General features: G+C 45.4%; 1 protein-coding gene across 1 annotated transcript; it reads left to right on the top strand.

Moving 5' to 3' along the window:
* Positions 1 to 858: 858 nt before the first annotated feature.
* On the top strand, positions 859 to 17,953 carry LOC101912094 (protein spire homolog 1-like). The gene is given in 16 exon segments (XM_055808651.1): positions 859 to 1,099; positions 1,901 to 1,932; positions 2,419 to 2,583; positions 3,325 to 3,450; positions 3,743 to 3,808; positions 6,716 to 6,877; positions 8,960 to 9,028; positions 9,515 to 9,644; positions 10,061 to 10,185; positions 11,487 to 11,592; positions 12,142 to 12,293; positions 13,448 to 13,579; positions 14,915 to 14,979; positions 15,827 to 15,854; positions 16,244 to 16,386; positions 17,541 to 17,953. Coding segments are annotated over 16 exon segments (1,914 nt in total). The 3' UTR covers positions 17,713 to 17,953.
* The last annotated feature ends 8,351 nt before the right edge of the window (positions 17,954 to 26,304 follow it).

Consider the following 26,304-nt stretch of genomic DNA (forward strand, 5'->3'; position numbering starts at 1 on the left):
TTTGGGTTGTTCAGAGCCAGCGCAGCAGCAGCTGCGATGCCCCACCATGCATCGCAGCACTGCAGCAGCAACACTGCTGCAGGGATCACACACACCCCAAACCATGTGATTGCCCCCCAACCCCGGACACTGACACACACAGAGTCCAAAGTGTGTGTGTGGGGGGGGGGGAAACCAACCCCCAAAAAAACACCCAAAAAACTGGGTAATTTACTTCACACCAGTAGCAATGTGTATCAGCATTTTCAACCAGGCATGGCCGCACTGCCCCTGCCCTGCCGGCCCACCCAGCCTGCCTGCTCCCTGCACACGTTGGGTCCCAGCCCCATGCTGTGGCAGGGCCAAAGGGTCAAGGCCAGGCAGGAGTGGGACCTGTGGTGGATGCAGGTTGTTTGCTGTAATGTATTTGTGTTCCCAGAACAGTTTCCCCTTAAATGGATTGAATCCTTGTCATCTTCTCTGAGCTCTTCTCCCGAGTATATTTCCTGCCTCCTTCGCTTTCTGCCTGAAGTTGAATGCACTCTTTTCTCACCTGCCAACATTGGTATTCCAATTAATGTATTTGTTAGAAACAACAGTTAAATCGAGCATTATTTTTGCTCAGTCTTCTATTTAGACTCCATTTTGTTGCATACCTCCTGTTTTCTTTCAAGAAATCTCATATAAATGCAAACTAAAGTGGTGTCCCTTTAAAAATGTAGAGTAAAATTGTCTTTAGTAATTGCACCTGTAGGGAAGAGAGGTGAGAGCAAACTAGAGGCAGAACTGATAAAAGGCTGCTATGAGCACTTGCCTCTCCCAGAAAGTGGGGTGTTAAGCTTTCTAGGCTAAGAATAGAGATGAGAGATAAAGGGGAAAATGGAACATCCACAGTGTGAGCAGAGGATTACGAAGGTCTCTATAGCTGAGATTCTGAGGTGTTTTGAACATCCTATAAGCGAGGAGCAAGCCTGGGCTATCTGTTTTCAGTGTTGCTATAAAATGCAGCAGCTGGCTCAGGGGCTGTGCCCACCACTCCATTCTGTATTCATAAAAGGTCCTGGAAGTATTTTTATCCATGCTGACGGCACTGCTTCCTTCAAGGTGTACCACAAGTCTGGTAAGAGCACAGGTAGCTGTGGATGTCAAGGGCTGTTCCTGTAACAAGCTGAAATGTGGGGAGGTAATTTTTTTCCACTCTGTTTCACACACGCACCCACTCCTCCTCTTCTCTCTGTGTTGTTATGAAGCTATTCTGCTGCCTACACTTCATTTCAAATGACTGTATGTGAGTGGTAATATGGAAGTACAGCCTACTTGTTTTTCTGATGGTGCTCTTGCCAGTCATTTGGTTCTAAGCAATAGTTGGGATGAAAGATTGTTACTGCTTATGTTATCTGAAATAAAGAGTTTGAAGCTTTATTAGTTGTCCTGCTCTGTTCATCTTCCAATGTATGGTTCCTTTGTTATAGTAACTCTCATGAGGGATCTATAATTGATGGTTTACCCTTTTTGTCACTATGTGGAGCCAGCAAACGGTAACAGGCTTGTCTGTGCACCACTTGGTTGCACTGCTGCGGAAGTCAATGCTAAGCTAACTCTTCAGGGACAAGAGTGGGTAATAAAAGAGTGAAGACAAAGATCCGGTGCCTTCCTTATGGTTAGATATCTGTTGGCAAACAAACAAAAAAAAAATGCCCAGCAGCAGCTGGTTTGGGGCTAAGGCTCAGAGTAAGAAGGGTATCCTGTGTTGCCTTCCAAGAGTACCCAAATACAGGCCTCCTTTCCCCAGTCAGGGGGGGTTGTTTCTTTATTGCCAAGAATTCTTCTAGTTTCTCTCTCTTGACAGGCATTCTAAAAGCTGTTTATCAATGCTCATGCAGTTACCTTTCTCCCCCTCCCATCTTTTTTTCCTTTTCAGATGTTGGCAGCATTCAGCAGTCAGAGGACAAGGTAAGCCTGTGTCTTCACCTTCGTTATGTGGTGGGTGTACTACTACCCTGCTGTAGTAGAAGGCCCTCTCAGGAGATGCAGGTGTCTTTGGAAACTGTCAAGGGCTTAAATTTGCTGTGTCCTGTGAGAGTGACTCTGTCCCCTGAAGTTTGAAGAATAGAACAAAGTGCTAGGACTGAACTCAGGTAAGACAATGGGACTGGCAAACAACGCGCACAGATGGTGCCTACTGTGGAGCAGCCCACAAGTCTTTTTGTTTTAATAACAGGTAACTTAGAGATGCTAGATAAGGCCATTGAAAAATCTTAAACTAGCTTATTTAGGGAGTCTCTTGGGCTACCTGATGAGCATCTAGCAGCATCTTGGGCCCTTCTCATCCTGAGAGATGCCCTCAGCCCTGAGGGGATGCACAAGGCTGGGATGAGAGAGCTGTGAAGTTCTCAGCAATGCTTTGTGCTGTACTAGTTCCTTGGTCTCTGTCTGCAGCTGTTGGAGTACTTAGGAGTGGTGATCTATGAAGCCCTGGACTGGGGAATTGACAGCCAAGTGGAGCGAGAACTGAGTGATCCTTTGGAGAAGCTGCTGTGCCTCATGTTGAAACTAGATGATGAGGCAATGAAACCAGCAGTCACCCTGCAGGATGTTATCAAGGTTTCCTTCTTCCCACTTAGTAAATATAGCAGTTTTAGAGGGCTTGGTGGGGCAATGCTGTTAACCAAGGGGCAAGACTATTTCTGGGAAAAAGCTGGGTAGCTTATTGGAGGACATAGAGGGAGCACGTGGCTTTCCCATCAGAGGGAAAAGGCAAAAGCCATCTTAGGTGTGTGCAAGTGCCTGTGGAAAAGAATTAAGAAGGAAGCTGAGCATGGCTCTAACGCAGCTGTGCCTGTGAACTCCTTCTGCACACAGTCACTGAATTTGATACCTAGGAGACAATGCATATTGAAAAATGTTACTGCAAGAACTGGGATTTCAGTGTCTCAACTCAAGTATTTTCCTCCTAACTAGAATTTAAAGGTACAAGAAACTTCCCATCCCTCAGTCTGATCAGGGCAGGGGAAAAGAAAAGGGCAAGTGTCTCCACCTGCTGTATTTTTTTGTGCTGTGGCCACAGTGGAGGCTTCCCCTTCCAGGTACTTAATTTATTTCAAAGCACACCTTATACAGAACAAGTTATATAAATTGCACAGCTACTTACATTATTGTACATATAAAATTGGACATCTTGCTTCTTTGTTCCTTTGCAGCTGCAATAAAAAAGCAAAAGTTACAAAGGGTCTGTGGAGAAGATGTTTTTTAATCATGGAATGAGAAAACTGAATCTCGCTTTATTCCATCCTACCATGTTTTTTTCATTTTAAGATTTCTTTTAAATAGCTGCACTTCTTTCAGGCCTGTGAGGAGCACTTGTCCAGGCCTTGTGAGGCTACCAGCCATTACGAAATTACCTGTAGGAGTCTGTTTACTGAATATATGGAACTTCAAAGGCTTGTGACCATCATCCAGACCTCCAAAGAGGTACATTTGGGGTTACCCCTTAGATGCTATTCCCTCTACCCTCACACACTCACCTAGTTCTTAAAGTAACCTTCCCATTGCACTAGAAATGAAGTACCTAGCTGAAGGTCTATTTTCACAATACAAAAGGCTACTGTCTCTGCGCCTTATTAGTAGTTTATTGTATCTTTTGAAAGTTTGGATGTTTGGGGTTTCTAGGCTTTTCAGATTAACATTAGTAATTTATACTGGATGGATAGATAGGGAATCACTGAACAGTGCAAGGTAACAATCTGACATACTTGCTTCTCAGAGTCTGAGAAAAATGGATGTGGAAGATTCAGTGGAAAATCCCCTTCAGAAGAAGGAAAAACACTGGGTAAGGGATTTAATTCCTTCATTATGGGGATTGGCGTTTTTTGTCTACCTTGGTTCTCTGAGGCTTTCTATTGACTCCTCTAGTTAAAAGTAGAGCTTGAACGCAAACAAAACTTCTCAGGTTGTTCCAGAGTTTAAGCTGTTAAAGACTTGTCTGCAAAACAAGCTGGGGAGTGAACTTGAAATTAAACTATTTGATGTGTTAACCTCACGTGGACACTTATTCTACACAAAGATTGTCTTTGTGGTTCAACTTAAACCATCTCCAAAAATTAAATTGGAGGCAGTCTTTGGAGTAAGTGTCCACAAGTAGTTACTCAGGCTGTTCTGCAAATGAGCCCCAAACCCCAGCTCTTGGCAGGAGCTGACATGTGCTAAAAGCAATCTGTTCCTTTCTTGTAGCTGAACTGAAAACTCCCAGAAAACTGTTCTGTTGGTGGTAGTACTGGGGTGGACTAGTTCACCCTTATTATGTGGGGTCTGTGCTGGTTCAGGGCTGGAGGGGGATGAAGTCCAGTAGCTCTGTCCATCTTCGTGGCTCTGCAGTTCCAGCAGCAAAAAGGGGCGAAGGAGGCTGCAGTTAGAGATGTGGCTCCTACCTTCTGCTCACTGCCTTTTTTTCCTTTTCATTCTGTCCTTCCACAGATTTTGGACTGTGTGTTTGGGGCAGAGAAAGCAACTTACTTTGCTCTTTTCAAGGCCCTACGCAGTCAGGGCTCAACCAGAAACAAACAGCTCTTCTGGCTGGAACTCTGCCCAGCATAAACAAATGCACTGTAGTCTGGAGACTGTGGAGACAAATGGCAAGCCCCGAGAGACTTGTGGACTTGCTCCCTTTGTCTAAATAGCACTTGCTTTGAAGCGTGCTCAAACTATTCGTATGAAAATGTTTGTGAAATGTGTGTTTGGGCATATTCTCAATTTTGTGATCTATTAAAATAAACTGGCAGGCTATCTCAAACCACAAACTCATCAACTGCTATAGCTCTTTTCTGCGGGGAATACATGAATAAATACACGGGCTTTGCCGTGTGGCCTGAAGGCCAGTGTATTTGGCCTCTGCTCCTTCAGGAGACATGAATTCCAAAAGCAGGATGTCTGTTGCAAATCCTCTGCCTCCAGTTTCCAAGTCCTTAAGTCCCTAAGCACCAGCTGATTGCATCGCTCTGACAAACTCTTGAGTTTAAAATAACCAGGATGCCAACTTCACTGGGATCCCACAGATGAGAGCTGATGCCTTGAGTGGTGCTGAGCAGCTAATGCTCTCTATGGACCAGACTTTTTCATGCCGACTGCTACAAAACAAGCCTTCTGAAACACAGACCACAGCCTGATTGCATGTAGTGTTGCAAAGTTTCAGCAGACCTTATCCATACATGTCACAAGCCCATCTTCACCTTGAAATCTAAGCAGTGAGACCTCTTAAGAACACAGCTGTGTTACCACTCATCTGTTGAGCTGAACGCAATGGGTTTGGAGTGTTGTAGTATTTGTTTTGTATTGCACAGATGTGGGAAGTTTATGTAGAGTTTGACAATACATGGGATGGCCCAAGTAGAGTAACTGCAGTGTTCCAGTCAGTAGGGGAAGGAAAGTGTGAGTGATAATGATGTTGCCTACATCTGAGAAATGTTTTGGGTGTACAAGTTCCTCTGAAGTGGCCAGCTGAAGGCAATTCTTGTCCCAGAACTAATGCAGCAATATTACATTTACAGAAGTTTCTCTTCAGGTCATATCTTTTAGTAAAGTTCTGTCACCACATGAAATAGAACTCTAGAAAGTGCAAATGGCTCGGGATAAGTCATTTCAAAGGTATCTAATACTGATCAGTTTGCACAGAGGCTTTTGTGTGTTCTGCACAATAATAAATATAGCCTAGGTGATACGGCTAGTATGTGGTCAGTCTTTGATGGTTCTGGTTCTCTGGAGTTGAGGTATGATTGCACCAAAGTCGGGATAAAACAATGCAACAACAACAAAATCTGTCTCCTTGAAGGCAGCCATCAGTCAGAGCTTGCATAAGACTCTTCTGATATTTTACCAAGATATCCGAAGGGATAAGTTGAGAGAGGATGCTTCATGTTGTAAGTGGAAAAGGGAAAGGAATCTAGGTCAGAAACTTTGTTTTAAGCCAGTTTTCTAAAATGTTTTGCTTCCTTTTCACTGTTTATAATATAATCACTTGTTCTTACTTAATTTGCCAGTTGGGATCCAGATAAGCTGTTGACTTAGCACTTCCATTACAATGTTGTCTAAACATGCTATTGAGTTGATTATTTTTTTTTCCTGTCTTAACTTTTGTTAAGTTACACTGCATGCCTAAGCATCCTCAGATATTAGCACAGGAACAGGATGAGCAGATGTCGGAGTTATCAGCTTGTGTCTCCAGGCTGAAACTGCTAACACATGCTGCTGTGAAGGTTAAAGTATGAGAACTCTTTCCCCTTGCCTTCCTCTTTTGTCTGTGGGCCCTTAAACCCTTGGTTTCTGAAAGTTCAGAGGATTTTAATGGATTTTATTCCCAGTGTTTTCTAGGATCCAGTAACACAAAAAAACGCTGGCACCTGGAGCACTTGCAGGAAGTAGATATTTAGGAAAATGAGTCTAGCTACCTGGCAGCAGAAGCTGTGTATTGCTGAAGTATGTTCATAAAGTTAATGACAAAATTTGGGAATGAGCCTGGTGAGACATCTCCCAGATACCTTGTTGTAAATTAACTTCTGCAAAGAGAAGCAATTCTCTACTCTGGTACTGTGCCCTGATTTGGAAGTGAGTTGATGGGGGTATTAAGGACACACTTCCATGTTTCTGAATGAATTTGGTTGCTAAGCATGCCCTGTTACATGGAGGGAGGGGATGCTGCTCTGTGCATTCTAGCCAGTTGTTGACCCTCGCTGTTTTCTCCGAGGCATCCCTGTGGCCCAATGTCATCTGTGAACTGCAGAATGGTGTGAGGCTACACAAGGCCACTGAGCGACCACAGCATTACACACCTCCAAAAAAATTTGTCCGCTCTCCCTATGAAGTAATTTTGGATGATATTCAGCATAAGAGGTACACCCTGCGGAAGGTGAGTGACTAGAGTCAATGGGCAGCTTTGAAACCACCTGCTCTATCTCATTTCTAAGCAGTATTTGTTGAGACCTTTTCTCCAAAAGCCTACCTTTCTCAAAGGTACTTCCAAGTCTGGAAGTGTCTGAGTCTCCCTCTCACCTGCAGCTCAACATTAAGATCACCTTGTTTGTCCACCCAGGTGCTTCATTCCCAGTAACTTTTTAGGTCAGGGTAGCCATGCTTTCATGAAGCTGGAAGGTAAACGTTTTCTCCTTCCAGTGGTCAGCCACTCCCTTTCCTGGAGCAATTATGCTTTTCATGAAACGAACGCTTTTCTGCTTATGCTTTCCACCTTGGACACTTCTGTCCTCCCCAGGCTCCTTGAGCTGAGCTGTACCTGATATCTCTTACTAGTTTCCTTGCCTTCCTGGATGTTGTGGGATGTGTGCAAGTGCAAAAGCACTTTTGAGCAAGTCCTTTGCCTTAGGTGGAGGCCTCTAGGCAGCGCACGCCAGCTACTGCAGGAGTTTAGTCAGGGTGAACAAAATGCTGAGCCCTTTCGGGGACAGTGCTGTGCTGACTCAAGTGGCTGGGGCTTCCAGCAACATGGATGATTGAAGGTGACCAGACACAAAAATGTCTGGGGTGTCTCTAAAGGCTTGTGATGCTCTTCGTTTGCTGCAGCTTGAGCTGGGAATGAGCAGATCTAAAACATTGGCATAAGGCTTTGTGGCATTGGCATGCTTTGCAAACAGACGTCTTGGCAGAAGATTAGACAGAACTCTGCTTGTAATAAAGACTGATATTTTTAAAAGTGAAAACTTTGCATACCACACTAGACATCAACTTTTTTTCCCCTTGTTGGTGCTGCTGGAGTACAGGGGGGTTAAAAGCCTCAACTAAACCATGCACCTCTATAAAACCCCATCTCTTGCTTGTCTTGACTGTGGCTCCAGTTTTCACATAAGGCTATGCCATTTCTCTGGAGATATCCTCTTGATTGATATCTAAATGACTAGTAGTGGAAAGGAGACAATGCATACTTGTGTTCTTTTTTCTTTGCAGTGTACTATATCAATGCAGTACAGAATAGTAACTCAAGGTGGCAGGATGAACTGGGTCTTGATTTTATTTTTTTCTCTCTTTTTTTATCCCCCCCCCCCCCCCCCCCCCCCCCCCCCCCCCCCGTGGTTGAGAAGCACAAACACTACTAGTCAGAAATGCTAGAAGAAAGCATGCAGTGCTACTGCTCAGGTCTTTGTGATGGCTCTTAAATGAGGTTTTCCCCATCTGCAAAGCTATTTTAAAGCTTCTCTAGCAAACAGTGGTCTAATTTGCAAATGAATGAAAGCACAGCTAGTGTGGGAAGCCTTAATGTTGTTCTACCTGCACTCTCTTGTGTTCTGAAGTTGTACTCGGAGGGAAAGTAAATGGCATAGCCTCAAAGTAAGAGTGGGTGAACAAGGCAGCTAAAGACATGCATGTGCAGCTTGACTTTTTTGTCAGTTCTCCCCTATGCAGGGAGCATGGGGGTTGATAAGTGAGACAATCTGTCCCACATGAATACCTGCCCTGCAATTCTGTCTTGCTATTATTCATAGTTTATGGAACTGTAAGCCAGTCTCTAGGACTGTAGCTTATGCATACAGCTGTCTACTGCTTCAGGTTTTGTTGCAGTCTTGTTAACCCATTCAATTGCTCTTTTCCCTGGAGCTGAGTTCTCATTGCTGAATGTGATGTGACCGTGGTGCTTGTCAGGATCACTCCTGACATTAACATCTGAGTACAACCCTTTCCAGTGGCTTCTCAGAGCAGTTCATGAGCTGCTGGGGGTAGAAGGCTTTATGCTTCCTGTGCAAGCCTCCAAGGGCTGTGCAGCACTTCTGACTGCCCCTAGCTTGCCACAGGCAAATTGGTCTCTACTAAAAATCCATGTAAGTAAACCTCATCATTGTGCACTTCCCAGCTCAGCTTTGTTATGCCTTCCCCACCTCTCCCATTCCCAAATCCTGATGTGAGTCATCCACTGTGCCACTGAATGGGAGGCTGTTCCAGTAGAGGAAGACCTATTGCTTAAGCATAATTTCTGCCCTTTCAGGTGATCATCGAGCAAAAACAGAGGACTCCCAGAGTTGATGTAGCTGCTCCCAAGCCTCATCTAAAGCCTGTACGTGACCTGGTGCTGCATCTAATGATAGCAAAATAAGATGATTCTGGAGCTGATAGGACAGTTTCTTGGAATAGAAAGCTAATGTCTTAGCTACTGGTTCGGATTTGGAAGCTGGGGGTGTATTAACCATACTTAAATTTTGGGCAGACCCTCCTGCCAAAACACGGGGTTAGGAAAATGGGAAGTGATATCTTCATAGGAAAAAGATAATTGTCTCCCTACTTCCTCCACTGCTTCTTCCATTTGGAACACTCTTTGCTCTTGAAAGTACGCCTGGAGTTCTTGGTTTCAAATCTGAAAGTTGCTAAAGTATTCTACTATTCATCTAAAGGTGTTCTCATGTGTATCTCATGTGCAGGGCCCAGGGCCCTCTTGAGTGAGAGGCACTTGTAAAATAGTGCCACTGCTGAAGGAGCAGTTCTGTCACCACTGGTCTCCTTGCTCTGTCGACTGGTTTTTTCTGGTGCCATGCTTTGCCTGCAGGTGCTGGAGAGGAAGCTGAAAGAGTGTGTGCCATTGGAGTCCAGCTGGCATGAACAGCTGATGGCAGAAATAAAATGACCACAGAAGCTTTGGTCAGCAGCATCAAGGGAAAAAGGGAGCAGGCCCAAAGGTACTTGCTGCAAAGTGACCTATCAAGCATGCAAGTGAACTCAGCATTGACTAAAAATAATGAATGGCCTTTGAAATGAAAGCTCACTTATCTTTCCCATAGCATGTATAATGCAATAGAGGTGGTATGGCATAAGAATAGTTCTTTCTAGAAAATCTGTTTATGGCTTATTAAGACTCAAAAGATGTTTCAACTTACCCTTTATTTATGGATGTTCAAACTTGTCTGTCCACTAAGTGAGAGAACAGGATTTTGACCATCAACTAAAACTAAAAGATTATGTAACTATCAGGATAAAGTCTAGCCAAATCTCAAATTCTGATGTGTAGGTATCAAATTTGTAATTTTCTTGTCACAGCACAGTATCTTACCTTGTTGGTGTGTATGGGTTTTTTTGTTCCCCCTCTCCCCTGCAGAAATGCTTGTGACACCAAACATTGCCTTGAAATCTCCAAGAGAGAGTTTCTTAACTCTCCAAGATGCCAGCACTGAGGTTAAAATCGTCAGCACTACAGCACAGCAGCTGGGACCAGGAGTTCAGGTAAAGCTTTAAATGAAAGGACTCTGGAGAGGCACAAGTACTTCAGGCGTTAGAACTGCACACACACATAGCCTGAAACATCGGGTTCAAATCCTAGCGTGAGCAATCTTGTCTCTCAAAAGTGAATGAATGTGGTACTATGAGGTTCACAGAAGTCTTCCTCTACAGAAGCTCATACTGTATTTAAACACTGCTTTTTGTGGCATGACTGCAGCCTACGGAACCAAGGTCTGCTCTGGTCTCTTAAAACTAGACCCTGCAGAAGTTTTAATATGCATAGGAGTTTGGCCCACATGGGCCACAACTATTGCCACTCTTACCTCACAGTGAGGCATTTGGTGCTAGACGTATTGATATATTTGCATTTCATGTGGTGTGTGAGCTTGTGGAAGGAAAGCTTCATGATTTATTTTCAGGAAGCAAGTTCACTGGTGAATTCCCACTCTTTTGTGTGTGGAGGAATTTTGGGAGCACCATTCTTCAGTAAACTATGATACATAGTCTTGAGTTCTTTAACTCCTGGCTTGATCATGGAAAGCTTGGCTACTGGGTTCTGGGATTCAGTCTCAGCATATTCAGAAATTCTGTGGAACAGAACTTAAGCCCTAACATATCATGTCTAGCACAGATGCACTGGCACACAAACAGGAATCTGTTTTCTGTAAACATTTCTGTCTGAAATGCAGTTGCTTAACGGAGGAAAACGGATATGAATTAATAAAAGCAGAAAATCTTAGCTCTATTTGCACAAGCCTGTGCTACTTGAAGGGATGTTCAGCATTTGAGAACCCTGTGGTTGATGTATTACTGCTAAACTAGAAGGACCTTCATACGGGAACTAATACAAACAAATCTATTTTCTGCTTTTCTAGAGAAGCTAGAAACAACGTTGTTGAGATACAGCATTGGGTTTGAGTTGGGTTAGTGGGACACAGTCTCTTAAAGTGTTTCTATATGTGAGCTGGAGCCAGGAAAATGGTTCCAAGGTACTCAGAGTTGTACAGGGTGGAATTTGTGAAGCTGGTTCCTGAACAGATGAAGCTTTGCAGCTAGTATTTGCATTGAATTTGGGTGAGAGAGAACAGATTAATTTGACTAGCTTGGCTGGACCTTCATGATCGCAGGGGGAATTAACTTGCTATTCTTTTGGAATATAAAGTTGCTAAATGTATCACATTGATTTCTCTCTCCACTCCATTTTTGGCTGAGCCTTGAACTTTTCTGGTCAGTTCTGGGTAATCCTGGGTTTTGTTTAGCAGCAGCACTCCTGAGGAAGTGGGCCTGGTGTCTTTTGTATGCAGGTGAAGAACATCTTGTCCTCTGTTCTGCAGGAAACCAGTCCCAAGCTGCCTTTCAGGACCTGGCTTGCCTCAGCCAGCTCATCAGTAGTGCCCTGCAACAGCACAGGTCAGTGTACTTCTAGCCATACAGCTAAACCAGGTGACAAACTACAGTCAGCGGCCTGCTGGGTTCCCAAAGCCTTAGGCTGGGTTCACTGTACACTTTCCCTCTGATCACCTGAAGACACTTTACCGAAGAAGCTGCAACACCAAGTAATGAGTCTTGGTAGGTAGCCTTAGAAAACAGTTCCTTTGCAGTTGACTGAAGCTTGTATAGCTCCTGCAGCTTCAAAACAAAGATAGCATGTCCCCAAAGGGCTAACTGGAATTCACAGTAAAAGCTAAATGAGTGTTTTGAATGTTAAGTAGAAAGTGCACCACTTGATTTTATTAAAGTAAATGGTGCTAATGAAGCCTCATCACTGCTTACTGACAAGCATAATTACTGTAACGTCTGTTTTTTGTGATCTGAGCTGATGGGGATTGAGGGGGAGAGATGTAAGCCTTGCTACCTTCAGAAGGCAGAGTAGTGCTTTTGAGCATTCAGCTTTTGGGGTGAATACTTAGAAGCTGCCAGTTGGTTTGCTGCACCCTAAAACTCTTTCCTCCTATCCAGGTCTTGCAGCAAATTGCACGAGTCCTCCCATGAGTGCACCCACACTAGAAGACGTTAAACCTTGTGGTTTCCTGAATGCTGGCCAACAGCAGCTGCGTCCATGCAGAGGAAGGTCCATATCTTTGGAGAGAGGCCTGCAAAGCAGGGAACTTGTAAGTCCAGCATGTCAGCTAGCAAGCTTGGTCTGATACATCTGGTAATGACCAGAGCTTGCACCTTGATCCTGATTACAGAACAGTAAGCATGTTCTGTGGTTTTTGTCTTAAGCCATGTTGTATACTGATCTTAAGTTGGGATATTATTCTCTCCTTGGAGACTGCTTAAGAGAAGACGGGATGCTGTAGTGTTCTTGTGGAGGCTTCCCAGTTTGAATGACATGAAATAAAGTTGTTCCTCATACAAGAAGAGGAAAAATAGCACTGCATTACTTGAAAGTGTCCATCAAGGCTTCCTCCAGCAGACTCCCAGTTGGTAGTTCTGATTTCTCAGTCTCCCCTCACTCTTTCTAGATTCCGTTATGTTCACAAACATCCTTTAAGCTGCAGTAAAGGGAATAAATGGTTGTCAAAATATAGATAGCACAGCATCAGTGACTTTTAAATGTATTTGGTACTGAAGTCATCAGGCTCTGAACGACTGTTGTGGGAGCAATACTGGGGTTTGTGTGCTTCTGTGCAACCTTCTGAATCCTGGACTCTCCCTGTTGTGCCCTGACAAGGTGTGCTGTGCCCTTGCTTCCTTCTACATCCTTCCCTGCCCCACCACTGGCAAGTTTCCAAACTGGCCATAACTGTGTGACCTCTTTATTCAGCAGGGGGCGTGTGTGTGCGTGCAGGTGGGCTGGGCTTTCCATCTGGGGATAAAAGCACCGTTGTCTCCTGGTCAGCCACCAGACCATAGCTGCCATTTGTGTGGGGCCACTGGGTCTTGGGAGAGAGAAGGCAAGAGTGTGCTATGCTGGTGGAAAGGGATCCTGTACCTAGGAAGGTCCAGAGTTCCATCTGTGCTGGGCTCCATGCCAAAGGGTAAAAATTCCCAGAGACTGGCTCTGGAGGTGATATTAACTACTGTGGTGACAGAGGGACCTGCTTTCCTAATGAGGTGTCAGAAAGCTGCTTGAAAACTATAACAACCACTGAAACCTCTTTAGTAGTTTCTCTGCTAGTATTGTCACTCAACTGATACTCCCCAACACCAGAAAAGCTGAGTTTTGGGGAGAAATGCTCCTGAGCCTTTTGGGACCCAGTTTTGAGGATAAACTCCCCAAATACCTGCTTCCTTCAGCTTAACTTCTGTCTTTCAATAGGACTGTCCCTTTCCTACCAAGTGGTCATCAACAACCATTGCTGACCTGATTGGAACCAGATATGCAGTGGTGGTGCTGGAAGGGCAAGGCTTCCTCCAAGGAGGTAGTGATGGTGTCTTTCCAAGAGCAAAGGTATGTTTCTTCTCCTTCTCTTTGTGCTGTTCCCGCCTTTTCAACAGCTGGCTGGCTTCACAGCCCCCAGTGCTGAGGTGCTCTCTGTCTCAACTTATCCTGTTCATGCAGCTGACCTGAGTTTGGCCCTAGGCTGTAAAAATCTTTTAATACTGGTACATACGGTGATGGCTTCTAATCGGGCTTAAGCTGTGTAAGTTGCCTAGAAAGTAATTCAGCCTTTACTTGATACTTCTTGTCTGTTATTTCCACACTAGGAGAGCTGACTGTTGGCCAGATCTGAAATCACAAAGTAATTAATTAGGTTTTGGTACTGCTAAACAGTGAAACAAAGGCTCTTAACTCAGGCTCTCACACCTGAGTTGTGCTGACTCAAACCACCTTGCTGAGTGGATGCAAAGGCTGGGGAGATGAGGGGGACAGGGAATGACCTGCAGCACAGGACTGTTGGCTGCCCATTCTGCTTAACCCCTGGCTTATTTAGAATCCCCTTCAGAGGGGGTGTTGCAACCAGCCCCTCTAGAGAAGGTGATGTGAGTACAAGCCCTTTGCATCGCAGATGTGAGGAAGTCCCTGCTACTTGGCTTAGGGGTCAGCTTCTTGCCCTCACTGTTTAGCCGTACAGAGTCGAAGGGGTTTTACTAGCAGACCTGTGCTACTTCTATACTACATACTTATATAATTGTCTGTTCCTGAGACTGAATCCTTGTTTTCTTCTCACCTTACTTACCAACCCTGCTTTAACTTGCTGCTCTCTGCCTATTCTAAAATGGCTCTCTTACTCTCTTTGTGTTCTTGCTGCTGAAGTTTTTTTAGCTTTCTCAGGCTTTGCTTCTCAAGATAATATCACTTCTGACTGCCAGCTGTGTATGAATGTGTTCTTTTTTGTAAAGTTCAAGCAACTCATCAGCTTCCTTATGACTCATTTTTTGCTTCAGGATTGGATTCAAATTTGCCCTGACTTAATCTCTTTGGGATTGCTGCAGTCTACCTCAAAGAATGTCTCTCTTCTTCCCTCTTTCTTAACTAGCTACTGTTACACTCTTGCACAATACAGCTATTGTTTGCTCAAGAGCCTTTTTTTAAACTCCTGTTGTCTGGCAGCTGCCCCAAACCTCTGCATCATAAAAACACTGGCCTACAAGTAAGACTTTTTTTGCCTTTTTAGCTTTTAATTCCTGGGTCTTTGCTATCCTTTATTGGACCTCTGTTATTGTATGTGGATCTAAAGCCTTTCGAAGGTTGGTTTATGTGTGTGCTCTTTGGCAGGCAGTGGATACTGTTGGCACAAAGGTATTTCCTATTTGCATTCACAAGTAACTTTCTTTTCCACAGATCTGTTTCAGCTGCCATAAGCAGATGTTTCTTAAGTGGCCTTACAGCTGTTACCTCTGCAGCAGGTGAGCTGGTACAAAAGGACTGAATGAGGAGGGTGAAGAGTGAAAAAGCAGTGCTGAAAACACTCAGTATTCAAACAGCTGTAGTAGTGGATAGGAACAGGTTGCTGAGACCTTCAGTTTTGCCTTACTGCACAAGCCAGGCTGAAGTGTCTACAGCTGTAGAGGATGTGGAAAAATTTGCCTCTGAAGTGGTATCTCGATTTTAACTTTTATTATCAAGCTAGTAATAACCAAATTTATTGTGCAAGTATTAGATTCAATTTCTCTGAGATCACTGTCTCTGCATTTTGCCCTGAAGGTTGAATTTAATTTCAGTCAAGGGCTTGAGGAGGTTCTGGAAGAGGCTTTTTACCAGAATCTTCTGTTGAGGACTGAAAAAGTGAACTCCAGACTCTGTGACTGGGAAAGAAGTTGGACCTACTTGTATCCACTTAACGTCAGGGGTTTTCTGTTCATGGGAGAGGAAAAGAGGACCTTCAGGCTCATTAAGACTCACTTAAATCTATTTGAAGCAGTGGTAAAGCACTGAATTGATTATAAGCAACAAGTAAACAACCACTGGGAATTGAGTAACTGTCTGGTGGTAGTGCTAGGGTGAAAAGGAATGGGCATTTGCAGATAAAGCCTTCAAGCTATGGATGCTGACATACTTCAGATGATTTAAACTAGGATAAATATGAGGACTGGCAAACTGAATAGGGGAGTTTTAAACTTGCTCGCTTTGCCATCAAGTGATTGTGCCACAGTCACAAATTAAGACTTACTTGGGAAAGTCACCCTTAGCTACAATATTGGTGTCTGCTGAGCTTTACTCAAATGATCATGCTGGGAACTTTTTTCTTTTTAGTGTTGTCTGCTGTGACTGCTGCATCAAGGCAAGTTGAGTCTTTACAACAGGCTTTACATTTTCTGTTTTCCCTGCAGCTCACCCAGCCATAGGAAGCTTTCCTTCATCCCACTGATACCTCAAATCTACCCTCTAATTTATTTCAAAGAAAATAGAAGAGAGAATATTACAAGGTGCAAAAGCAGCCAGGGTGTCACAGACATCTCTTGTCATACTCTGCTAAAACAACTCAGGTTCTTCTTTCTTTCATCCTGTGTAAATTGGCTGGGATTACTCTGTGCTCTATTTATACAAAGGTCAGAAAGTTCACTGTGTTAATATCTGTCTTCTAAGTGCACTAGTAAATCAATTGCATGCCATGCAAATTTTCCTGATGTGTTTTCCTGAGAACTCAGGTGACTTGTGTTGTGATTCTAGATGTCCATGCCCTTCAGAACGTGTGTACATCTCCCACTTCACTTCCTAAAACTTTTGAGACTCTCCAGAGAGAAGGACCCAGCTACTCAAGAGCAGAAGAGCTCAGAGTTGCTGCATAAAATAGAGCACCAGGAGTGTTTTGGGTAAGCTGGGGACAGGGATGTTCTGTTTTTACATTGAAAGTTGTTACCAGTTACTTGTGTGTGCAAACATGCAGACAGCAGGATGTAGTGTTATGCTGGTTAGCTGGATGTTATGCTGAATGACTGGTTTAAGCCACCGGTCTGTCTAGTAGTCTGTAGTTCTCTGGAAGTGGTGTGGATTTTAGACGACCAAAAGGGAGGACATGTAGGTGCTCTGAAATCCATTTTGTGTTTCAGCTATCAGGTTTCCAACATGGGTCCAGAAGTGTCCATATTAGCCCAGACATAGAAGGTTCCTTGTGACAGCTTAATTTGTATGAGAATTCTGTCCCCCACAGCTAGGGGTCTGTCACTACAAGCCAGGAGTAACCTCTTCATACTTAAAAATAAAATATGCTAATGGTCTAAGTTATAACTGACTGAAGAGTAAGATCACAAAGGGTTTCTCAGTTCTTCCAAACACATACAGACACCCTTTCCTTTTTGTCCTTAGAAAGGGAACTATTTCAAAAAGAGCTTTTGACAATTCTGAGTGGAAGAGACAGACCTTATGCATGTAAGTGCAATATCTAGGACTGGAAACATACATTATCTCTTCCCTTCTTTCCAGATCAGTTATATATTCTACTGGGGGAACAGGTATCTTTTCTCTCTGAAACCATTCTTTAATGTAGCCAAAATAGTCACAGCAGTTTCTGGTTCAAAGGCTCATACTTAAGTTGCCAAAAATCAGGGATAGTGTTCACTATTGAAGTTAACTGTGTGGGGCAGTGGTTTGGTCTGTGTTATGACACAGGTGCTGCAAAAGAGGTCTGAGTGACTCATTACTGTCATACTTCAGGACGGCAAAAAATTTTTTTAAACAAAATCCTACAGCATAAGGCTTTGGCCATAACCTCGGTTCAGCCACTGATATCCATTAGCCCTTTGGCTGACATACTGTCAATAGAGAGAAAATGTCAGTAAATTAAGGTGTTCTGGTGCTTGGTAACATTCCAAAGTGAAGCCAACTGCTCTGCTGAACTCATGCATTTAGCTCAATCACTTAGCAATGTAGGGTCATGCTTGTGGGGAAAGAGTGGAAGAGCACCATGCCCTCTAACAGAAACCTGGGTCAGCTTTCCCGCTTTTCTTTTTCCCCTCTCCCACTCCAGTGTACCTGTTATTTTGGAGCCCCATTGCCTAGCACAGCCTCTGTGCTGTTACACAGGGACCATGGCAGACTGGCTGACTGCAGACATCTGTACGCGATGTGAGCAGTATCTGTTGAACATGGCTTCCAGTCAACAGCAGAGCATCCCTCTCAGGAGAATTTCTTGGCCTTGAACCAAACTGGAAGTGCTCTACTATACATTTATCCTGTCACTTGTTCTGTACCTGAAGTAAATTAAACAGCTTTTTGCACCTACTGGCATAAAAGGCTGAATAAAAGAACTCTCTGCTGGTTAGTCTAAGCAGGAAGCACAGTTAGTATTTATGTATTGTGAAGTGTTATAAAGCTTTGTGGTTTTTAGAACTGTTTTAATTCTTTTTATGTGTCTTTGGGGAAAATAAATGTTGAAGCACTGTCACGCCTCTAGCATTTCCTCCTTTGCACCTGCAGTTGTCATTGTTTTATGGTAATGTTTGCATTCATTGCCGACAAGACTTCACCCTATGTAATGGGGAACCCTTTAACCTAAAACCTCAGTTTCTGAGAGGCTTGGAAATTGAAGCTCTGGGTTATGTGATCACATCACCATGCATTTTGCAAACATACTCTTTTCTGGTAACTTGCTAAAAACCACTTAAAACTCCCTGCTTTGATGCATGTAACACTGTAGCAATGGCTGTCAGGCAGCCTGCTAGCTTAGGAAGCGACCTCTTGGTTTGGTTTTGATCTGTGTGCTCCAGGTGCTTTGCCACCAGAGCGCTCTGCTGCATGTCACCTGGTGCGTGTCACCTGGTGTATCTCTATGCCATCATCATCACCTATGGGGCAGATGGTTGTTCTTTGTATTGGCCTTAAGCTTTGCACTAAACTGGACTATTACAACATATGACATTCTAGAAAAATAAAGCATGTTTTGGTAAATTCTTTGTGTGGCTAAAACCAAAAATAGGATATTTGATAGTATGTCTGTTTCTCCCCAGGAATTGCCTGTATGGAAGGGGTGTAGGTGCTCTGGTGGAGTTCTCCCTGGTGTGTTTTGCAGGGCCTGGATGGACAGTGTTGAAGGATACAATGGACTTGTAGTTGCAATGAGTCACGCTGAAGAAAATAATGGCTGGATAGGGCCAGTTCTTCTAGATAAAGGAGAAAGGAAAACATGTTTAAGCTGAGCCCAGGGTCTGCATCCAAACTGCCAGAAGGGTCAACACCTCCAGCTGACTTATACTGGCCTAACTCCGCTTCCTCTAAACTGCCTGTCTGCAAGCTGATGCCTATTTGCAGGTTTGGGCAAGCTCTGCAAGTAAATGAATGTGGGGAAGCTGGAGCCTGTGCTTCCTTTTGGATTAAGTTCAAGTGTTCCTCTTCCTTCAGTCAATTAGGAGGGGTGCAGCCTGCCCGCCCAGGTCCTCTCCTGCATGTGCTAATTGCTGGTGCTGCTGGGAGGCACATCCATATCAGGCAGGTGGGCTCCTTGCAGGCTGCAGGGAATGGCAGCCAAGCCACAGCTGTGCTTGCTGGCATGATGGGCGCAGTGTGGGGCCGGGGGCATGAGGTGCTCTTGGAGGCTTGCTGAGTGAGGTCGTTTAGATAGAGCTAAAAATGAGCTGAGATCAGCCAGTTTTGATTAATGTACAAGCCCAAGATTATTCTTGGAGCCTGGGTGCAGCAGTATGGGGAGAAGGTATCTATGACTCTGAGACAGGTTTCAGTTTACCTGTAAAGCAAAGGCAGTTCTAGGTTCTGTCTCTTGCACAACTGCTGTGGTGCCACATGGGCTTTTTTTACTGGTTTCCCCTTTTCCTTCCTTGTGTCCATGAGCAGGGTAAGGAAATGCCCTCACTTGCAGAACCAACAGGCAAAGGGGTGGGGGATGGATGCAAAAGGACAGGACAGCCTGAGCTTACCTGCCTATCCCTGATCTAGTAGAGCTGTCAGGAAGACTGATGTTCCCATCACTCCTCTCTCCTCTACTGGTTGCATTGGTCCCCAAGTGGGCTGGTAAAACCGCTGTCCCCTGCTCAGGAGTGACACTATTCCTTCTTCAGCTCTTGCTCCTAATCATGGCAAGTCTTGACAGCTTGTGGGGGCAGGCTTACTAGAAATGTACATCTATTTAAACACAGCCAGAGAACCTGGTCATCTCTTTTCCGTGGCCGAGGGCAGCCTTTTCCAGGGAGCACCTGGGAGCCGTGGAGTGCAGGGAGGAGCAGGCGCAGGTATGGTGCAGGCAGCCTGAAGCCAGGGCATAGAGTGGGAGACTCACATGTGGAACTGATCTGGGACTAAATCTTAAAGGCACCAGAGCAGCACTTTCCAGGGATGCAAAAGTGACTCTGCAAAACCTGCTCTGTTCAGAGCCCCTGAAAGGTGATGGTTTGGAGAAAAGCCTTTCCTTTATGAGCACACAGTGGGATTTGATCTGTTTTCTAGGTTTTTTGCTGGTTCCTCTCATTATATGGACCAGAGCTTTCCCTGCTCAGAGTGAACTAATTCTAGTTGTTAATGTGTTTGGGTGAAACTTGCCTTTGGATATGGGGACCTTTTGGTATTCTCCCACTGCTGCAGAAAGTGATCTGTCTCAAGGCTCTGGCACTGGGTCCCTTCATGCAGCACCTCATGCCTTAAAGCACAGCTGGTCTTTAGTCCTATCCCTGTAGTGAATCATGGCTAAAAAATTGGAAAGTCTTAATTATTACTACTGGTAATGGCAGGAGCCTGGACTGGGGCACTGGGAGCAGAGCAGGGAGGCCTGTCTAGGCAATCCTGTTTCCTCCTGGGCTCAGCTCTGTGTCCACTGACCTTTGAAGCCAGTGAGAGACAGGCAGGACTGCGCTGGGACACCTTTGATTTCAGCATGGGGCCTCTGAGGAGTGACCCGCTGAGCGCGGCCGCAACTCCTAGTTAGGTACCCGGGGATGGAGGCAACGAAGCGCTGCGAGCAGCACCGGCAGGCTGGGCCCGGCGAGCCCGCCTGAGGTGGGTGGGTGGTTGGGAGCCCGCCTGAGGTGCGATCCCGCCTGAGGTGGGGGGGTGGACGGGAGCCCGCCTGAGGTATGAGCCTCCCTGAGGTGGGTGGGTGCGAGCCCGCCTGAGGTGGGAGACCCGCGCGCGCGCCCGAGCTAACGGCTCCCGCGGCTTCCAACGGCTGCCGCGCGCGCAGCCAGCCGCCGCCTCGCTCCGCCACTCCGGCAGGGGGCAGCCGCCGGCCGCGCTGCCCGCCGGGTCCGGGGGCCTGGGGCAGGGGCCCGCGGGGAGGCGGTGGTGTTTGCCGGGCGGGAGCAGGTGGAGCTGCGCCGTGGCCCCCAGCCTGCCTGGCAGGGCCGGCTTACAGGCGTCCTTGTTTCCCAGGCCCCGTCCTCACCCGCTTCTAGGAAATGAATATTTTTACCGGCCTCGTTTATTTCTTTTTTTTTTATTTTTATTTGTCCCGCAGCGCTCCCCAGAGCCCCAGTCCCAGGACAGTCCCAGTGGGCTTTTCCCACTGGCAGGCTGGACCTGGGCGATGGCGGTGGGGTGGCGGGGGTGAGGGGGAAGCGAGTGGGCGCGGGCCAGAGGCACAGCACCACAGAATGGAGGTTTCAGGTGGAGGTGAGAAGCAGGAGAGGCCGGGCTGCTATCAGGCAGGGTGACTGTCGCAGCAGCTGGGTGCTTGAAGCCAGCTGGGAAAGCATGTTCCTGCAGAAAGTAGGTACAACCCTGCCTGAATAACCTCACCCGGGGTTCCAGGGCCAGCAACTTGTGCAAGGGAAAGGTGGTTCTGAGCAGGGTTTCACCCTGTGTCCAGTTTGGCTTACTATTTTTTCTTCTTGTTGTAAAGGATAAATATAATGACATCATATTTCACACATGAATTAAAACTGTAGGTGCGGTGTTGGGCAGGATTAGATTTAAAAACTGTGGGCAAATAGGTTGGAAGAAACAGGAGGCAGACAAATAAGGGTAAGTGGAAGGTCATACACCTGAGCAGCAATACAGACTCCCCGAGCATGGCATAGGGAGTGATGGGTTAAGTAGCAATTCTTCAGAAAAAGGATCAAAAGCTGAAGGCAAGTCGGCTATGTCATGGTGTTGAGGTGATGGAAAATCAGTTGAGGGGGGATGTGGGGTAATTGGATCCAGCCCAGCAGAGAGCTGGAGAAGGAGCGGAAGTCGAGAAACCATTACCTGCAGGGGAAGCCTGAAAGAACTGAAAATCTCTAACCCAAAGGAGGAGAGAACTGAAGTCTTTAAGCACATAAAAGGACATAATCTTTGCTCCTTGTCTGTGATGGAGAAGAGGAGGGAAAAAAAAAAAAAGAAGGCTTAAGTCACAGCAGGAAAGACTCAATTTAGATGTTAGGAAAAACTTTCTAATGACAGGGATAATAAAGAATAGACTGCCTGGGGAGCGGAGAGCTTTAAGATCAAGTTAAGCAACATCTGTCAGGAATGTCCGAGGTTTAGGTGATCCTGCCTTGGGTTAGCGGATGGACTGGTCTGACCTCTCAAGGTCCCTTTCAGCCCTAATTTTTCAGTGGTTCTGCGGGCCGACATTAATCTTCTTAATGGTATTTAAACAGTCAGCAGCTTCTCTTAAGTAACTGCTAGTAAGTCTCTTCTCTTGCCTGCGGTTTAAAATTAACTTAATTTCCATGCATCACTTTCACCCTCCAGCTCCCAAGTCCTGCCTAGCCAACCAGCAGCCGAATTCCTTGACTGCTTGTCAGTACCTTCCTTGCGGCTCTGTAGCTATCCGCAAAGAAAAAGAAGGGATAGAAATGCTGCATATCAGTGGTTATGTCACCAGTGTGAGGGTGGCCTCCTTTTCTGTATTCACGCGTAGATAGTCCCCTTTCTCATGATAGCTGGATCTCATATGTGGTTATTTCATTTTGTGCACTCCAGGGACCTGACTTTTCATGTTGCCTGCAGTTTTCTGAGGGAGCTTGTCATGCCCTGCCTCTGGCAAAGGCTGGCCTGTTTCTGAAAGGATTCATGGCAGACTGTGGGTCTTCACTGTCAGCTTGCCACAAGTCAAGGCTTGAGTGTCCAAGCCCAGATGCTGCCCAGTGTGTGTGACACTTGTGTGTAATGACATGTACAACAACAGGTGTAATTAATATGTTGTCCACAAGTGATCTCTCTTCAAATGGCGCAGACTCCAGAAGGAAGGAATCTGTGGTGTGAAGCTGGCCCTTGGTCTGATGTGTGTCCTTCCATCTCTTGAAGCTACTAATGAAGATGACTTAACTTTTTCATCTGCCAGCAACAGCTCAAGAGGGGGAGAAAAAGCCAGGACATGATGAGCAGTATCTGCAATCCTTGTCTAGAGTCCTCAGAAAACTGGAGTCCCAGTGAGAGTGTCCTGAAGGCAAAGTGTCTGCAAACGTCTTAGTTTGCTTAAAACAGAAACAATGTCATTTCCATAGCTGGGAAAAAGTGTCCCTAATGAGACAGGGAATTACTGCCTGGAAGTCCTCACCTCTGGAAAATAACTCCCTGCCACGTGCTGAGCTGCACCTACAGGTTGTGACTGAGGTGACGCTGCTCACTGTGACCATGAACACTGGGTGGGTATGGCACCAAGAGGATCACTGACCCTGCATCACAGCTAAGGAGATCAGCGATAGAGGAGACAGCCATAAACAAAAACAGGCTATCTGAAGTCAGGAACATGTGAGGCTTCCAAACCTTTGTTGCAACCTCCTTAGTTATTGACCTAAACCAGAAAAGATGACATTTCTATAGCTCGGGAAAATTGTTCCTGATGAGAGAGGGAACCACAAATATCTTATCTGCCCACAGAGAGGCAGTCACAGTTTCTCCCACTAATCTTCTCCAGTGGTTTTAACCAGCCGAGATAATTGTGGGCCACATACACAGACGTTCACATTAGCTTTTGTTAACAGAGCAAGATCTATCCTATCTCTGTGTGACGGATAAGTATTAAGAACATTTTTTTATATGTGGGAGTAATGTATAAAGAAACGAAGCAGCCACCACAGCGGCAGGTTGGAACACAGGGTCTTTCACTCTTGGCCCTGAGCTACTTATTCCAGACTGTGCTGCCAGCTCTGAGACATGGGGGGGTTGTTATTTATATGCATAATAAAACACCAGCTGAATGCAGCTGGAGTCCTACCTTTGAGCAACATTAAAACACTTGTGACTTTATTTACAGCTCTTTAACTTTGCCTCTCTTGATGCTGGGAATGAGAGTTTCAGGTGTGCTCCCCTTTAAAAAAACACTGTGAAATATGCATATGTTAAAGTCAGTTGTGTTTTTGTGGAGCCTGTATCCCAAACTATATAGTAGCCGCTTTGTGCGCAAATTGTACAAAGGCACAGTTCCACTTCAGTGAAAATGTATTTATCAGAACCACGACAGTCTGAATCCAACTCATTAAGTAAGACCTCATTTTTTTAAGGAAGTGTTAGAAATAACACAAATACAGCAAGTTCATAAGGCACTTGCAAGGTAAGGTTGAAGCAAGCTTACTCTTTAATTGCTGCAACTTGGGAGAGGTTTTTTGGAAGTGCTATAAAAATCATCATAAGCTTTCTTGCGATATTCTGAACGCTGCTGTGTCCCACAGGATTTGGGGGAAGGCTGTGATTAGCCACCCAAATGTAAGTTTATTTGAACAAAGCAAATTGCACAAAGTGCAGTGGGATATTTCAAGATAAGAGGAAATTGGGACCCTGTTTATTTTTTGCCCAGACACCACCACCTGGGGAACTCAGCTCCAGCTACAATTGATCATCCTCATTTTGGGCATTGCAAACTCAAAGGTTTTCCATCCGAGGGGTGTTGCCAGCTGTAGTGAGCTTGATCTCTGCTTAGCTGTGGAGCTGGAGCCAGACCAGACTGCATGCTAGCACAGTATGGCTGCAGGCCTTTTTGGTGTTTTTACTCTGTGGAGTTTTTATGAGACCATATCTGTCAAACGTATGTGTGAAGATAAATCAAACAAGCACAGCCATGGCTATTAAATAAATGTGAAATCTGAGTGGCTTCCACCAGCCCCTCGGTCCCTCCCCCTCAGCTGCCGTGCGTGCTGAGTGTTTTACAGACACAGGACGGTGAAGGATGGCTGGTTACGAGAAAGGGAAAGCAGTGGGGAGCTCCTAGGGAAGGGGGTGATTTCCTTGCAGGGGGAAGCAGAGAGCTACAAGATGGCTTTGGGGCTCACGCTGCTGAAATATTTGGGTCTGGAAAGAGCCTGGTCTGGATCTCGATGACCTCTGAAGAAGGAGAGACTCAACAAGTTCCATCAGGATGCGGTCTGACTGCTGTCATGGCATCCAAAGTGCAGTGAAGACAGGGACTCAGCAGAGGAGGCAAGAAGGTGCTCCATGCAGAAGTGTAATGAGGTAGTCAGTCTCAGACCATGTTTAGGGCTAACGCTGTGTGAGCACCATGAGGCTGCTGTGTCATGAATACCAAAGCATGAGAAGGACACCAGGCTTCTACATGCCTCACAGCCTGTCTTCTCCTGGAAAATAAAATAATCTTGACATGATCACTACTCAAATTTTCCCCCTATTCCCTAAAACTGTTCTTCCCCCAGGAGAAGGGTGGTCCTTCCAAGGTCAGGGTTGAGGTTACTGACAGGTCAGGGAGGGCAAGGTCAGGCGTGAAGCTGGCTGTCTCTACCAAAGCTGTCCCACATAGGGAGAGGGCCTTGCAGTTTCCAAAGCCATCAATCTCCTCCCCACTTTCACCAGCTATTCACCTCTCCCAGTTTTAAGTGGAAGAAAATACAGCCAACCTCTTCAAGCCCTTGTGTTGCGCCTCTGGGAGCTGCATTCTTGCTCTCGAGTGCTCAGTCACCGAAACAGAATAGCCAATATATCACTCCCAGTGTCTTTATTTGGAGGGTGAAGTTGGATCAATGTATCTGAAGGCTACTGTAACTAGGAAATGATTCTTCTGATTTCTGACAATGGGGCCACGTCTGCCACCAAGAAAGCATTTGTCACTTCTCCCTGGCTGCACCAGGGTTTGGCTGAACGCTCTTATTTACCCCAGCATACAGGGAGAGCATCCTCGCAGAGGAGATAGGGACCCAACAGCAGTCAAGGCGAACAAATCGCATGGTAACAAAGTGTATGGTGCTGCTGCCAAAAGTGAAGAAGGAGAGGTAGCGCTATGCCATGTGCTTTGGACATGGCCTGTAAGGCAGGAGTGTGGGACAAAGATTATTTGGCCTGGCTCCTACATCTGTGAAATCATCGTGCCTCCATTTATTTTTGGTGCCGGTTGACACTAGGAAAGGATTTGACCCATAGGAACATAATCTGCTGCACATAGAGTATCATGACGTCTCTTGGTCCTTCTGTGTATATCACCAGCGTTCAGCTGAATGAAAATAAATACTCCGAGATGGTTTTTGACAATAAAAACATACAAGGAAAGAGAAGGCTAACGTACTAGCAAGTGCATTTCTGCTGAGTTGCTAATGCAATGCAAAATGATTGTTAGGAATAATTAGCAATGCATGTGAGACTACCATTGAACAAATGATCTGTGAACAACCAAAAAGCCATGAAAACACTTAGAATTAATCTTTCTTTGAAATTAAGGAGTTTAGATTGGATTCTGTGGGCTCATAGGGCCAGGTTGCTTAGTTGATGTGCTGGCACTCTTACTTTCAACAAAATGTAAGTTAGGCAGTTTACACAAGCTGAAAATCTTATCCTAAGATTTCTGTTGATCATCTGAGTCATTATTAATGTTAAATATTTAAGGGGGTAGCTTTTCATTCAGTGCTGGAGTTGGGTTT

This window comes from Falco peregrinus, chromosome 6, assembly GCF_023634155.1.
Source record: "Falco peregrinus isolate bFalPer1 chromosome 6, bFalPer1.pri, whole genome shotgun sequence".
Classification (NCBI taxonomy): domain Eukaryota; kingdom Metazoa; phylum Chordata; class Aves; order Falconiformes; family Falconidae; genus Falco; species Falco peregrinus.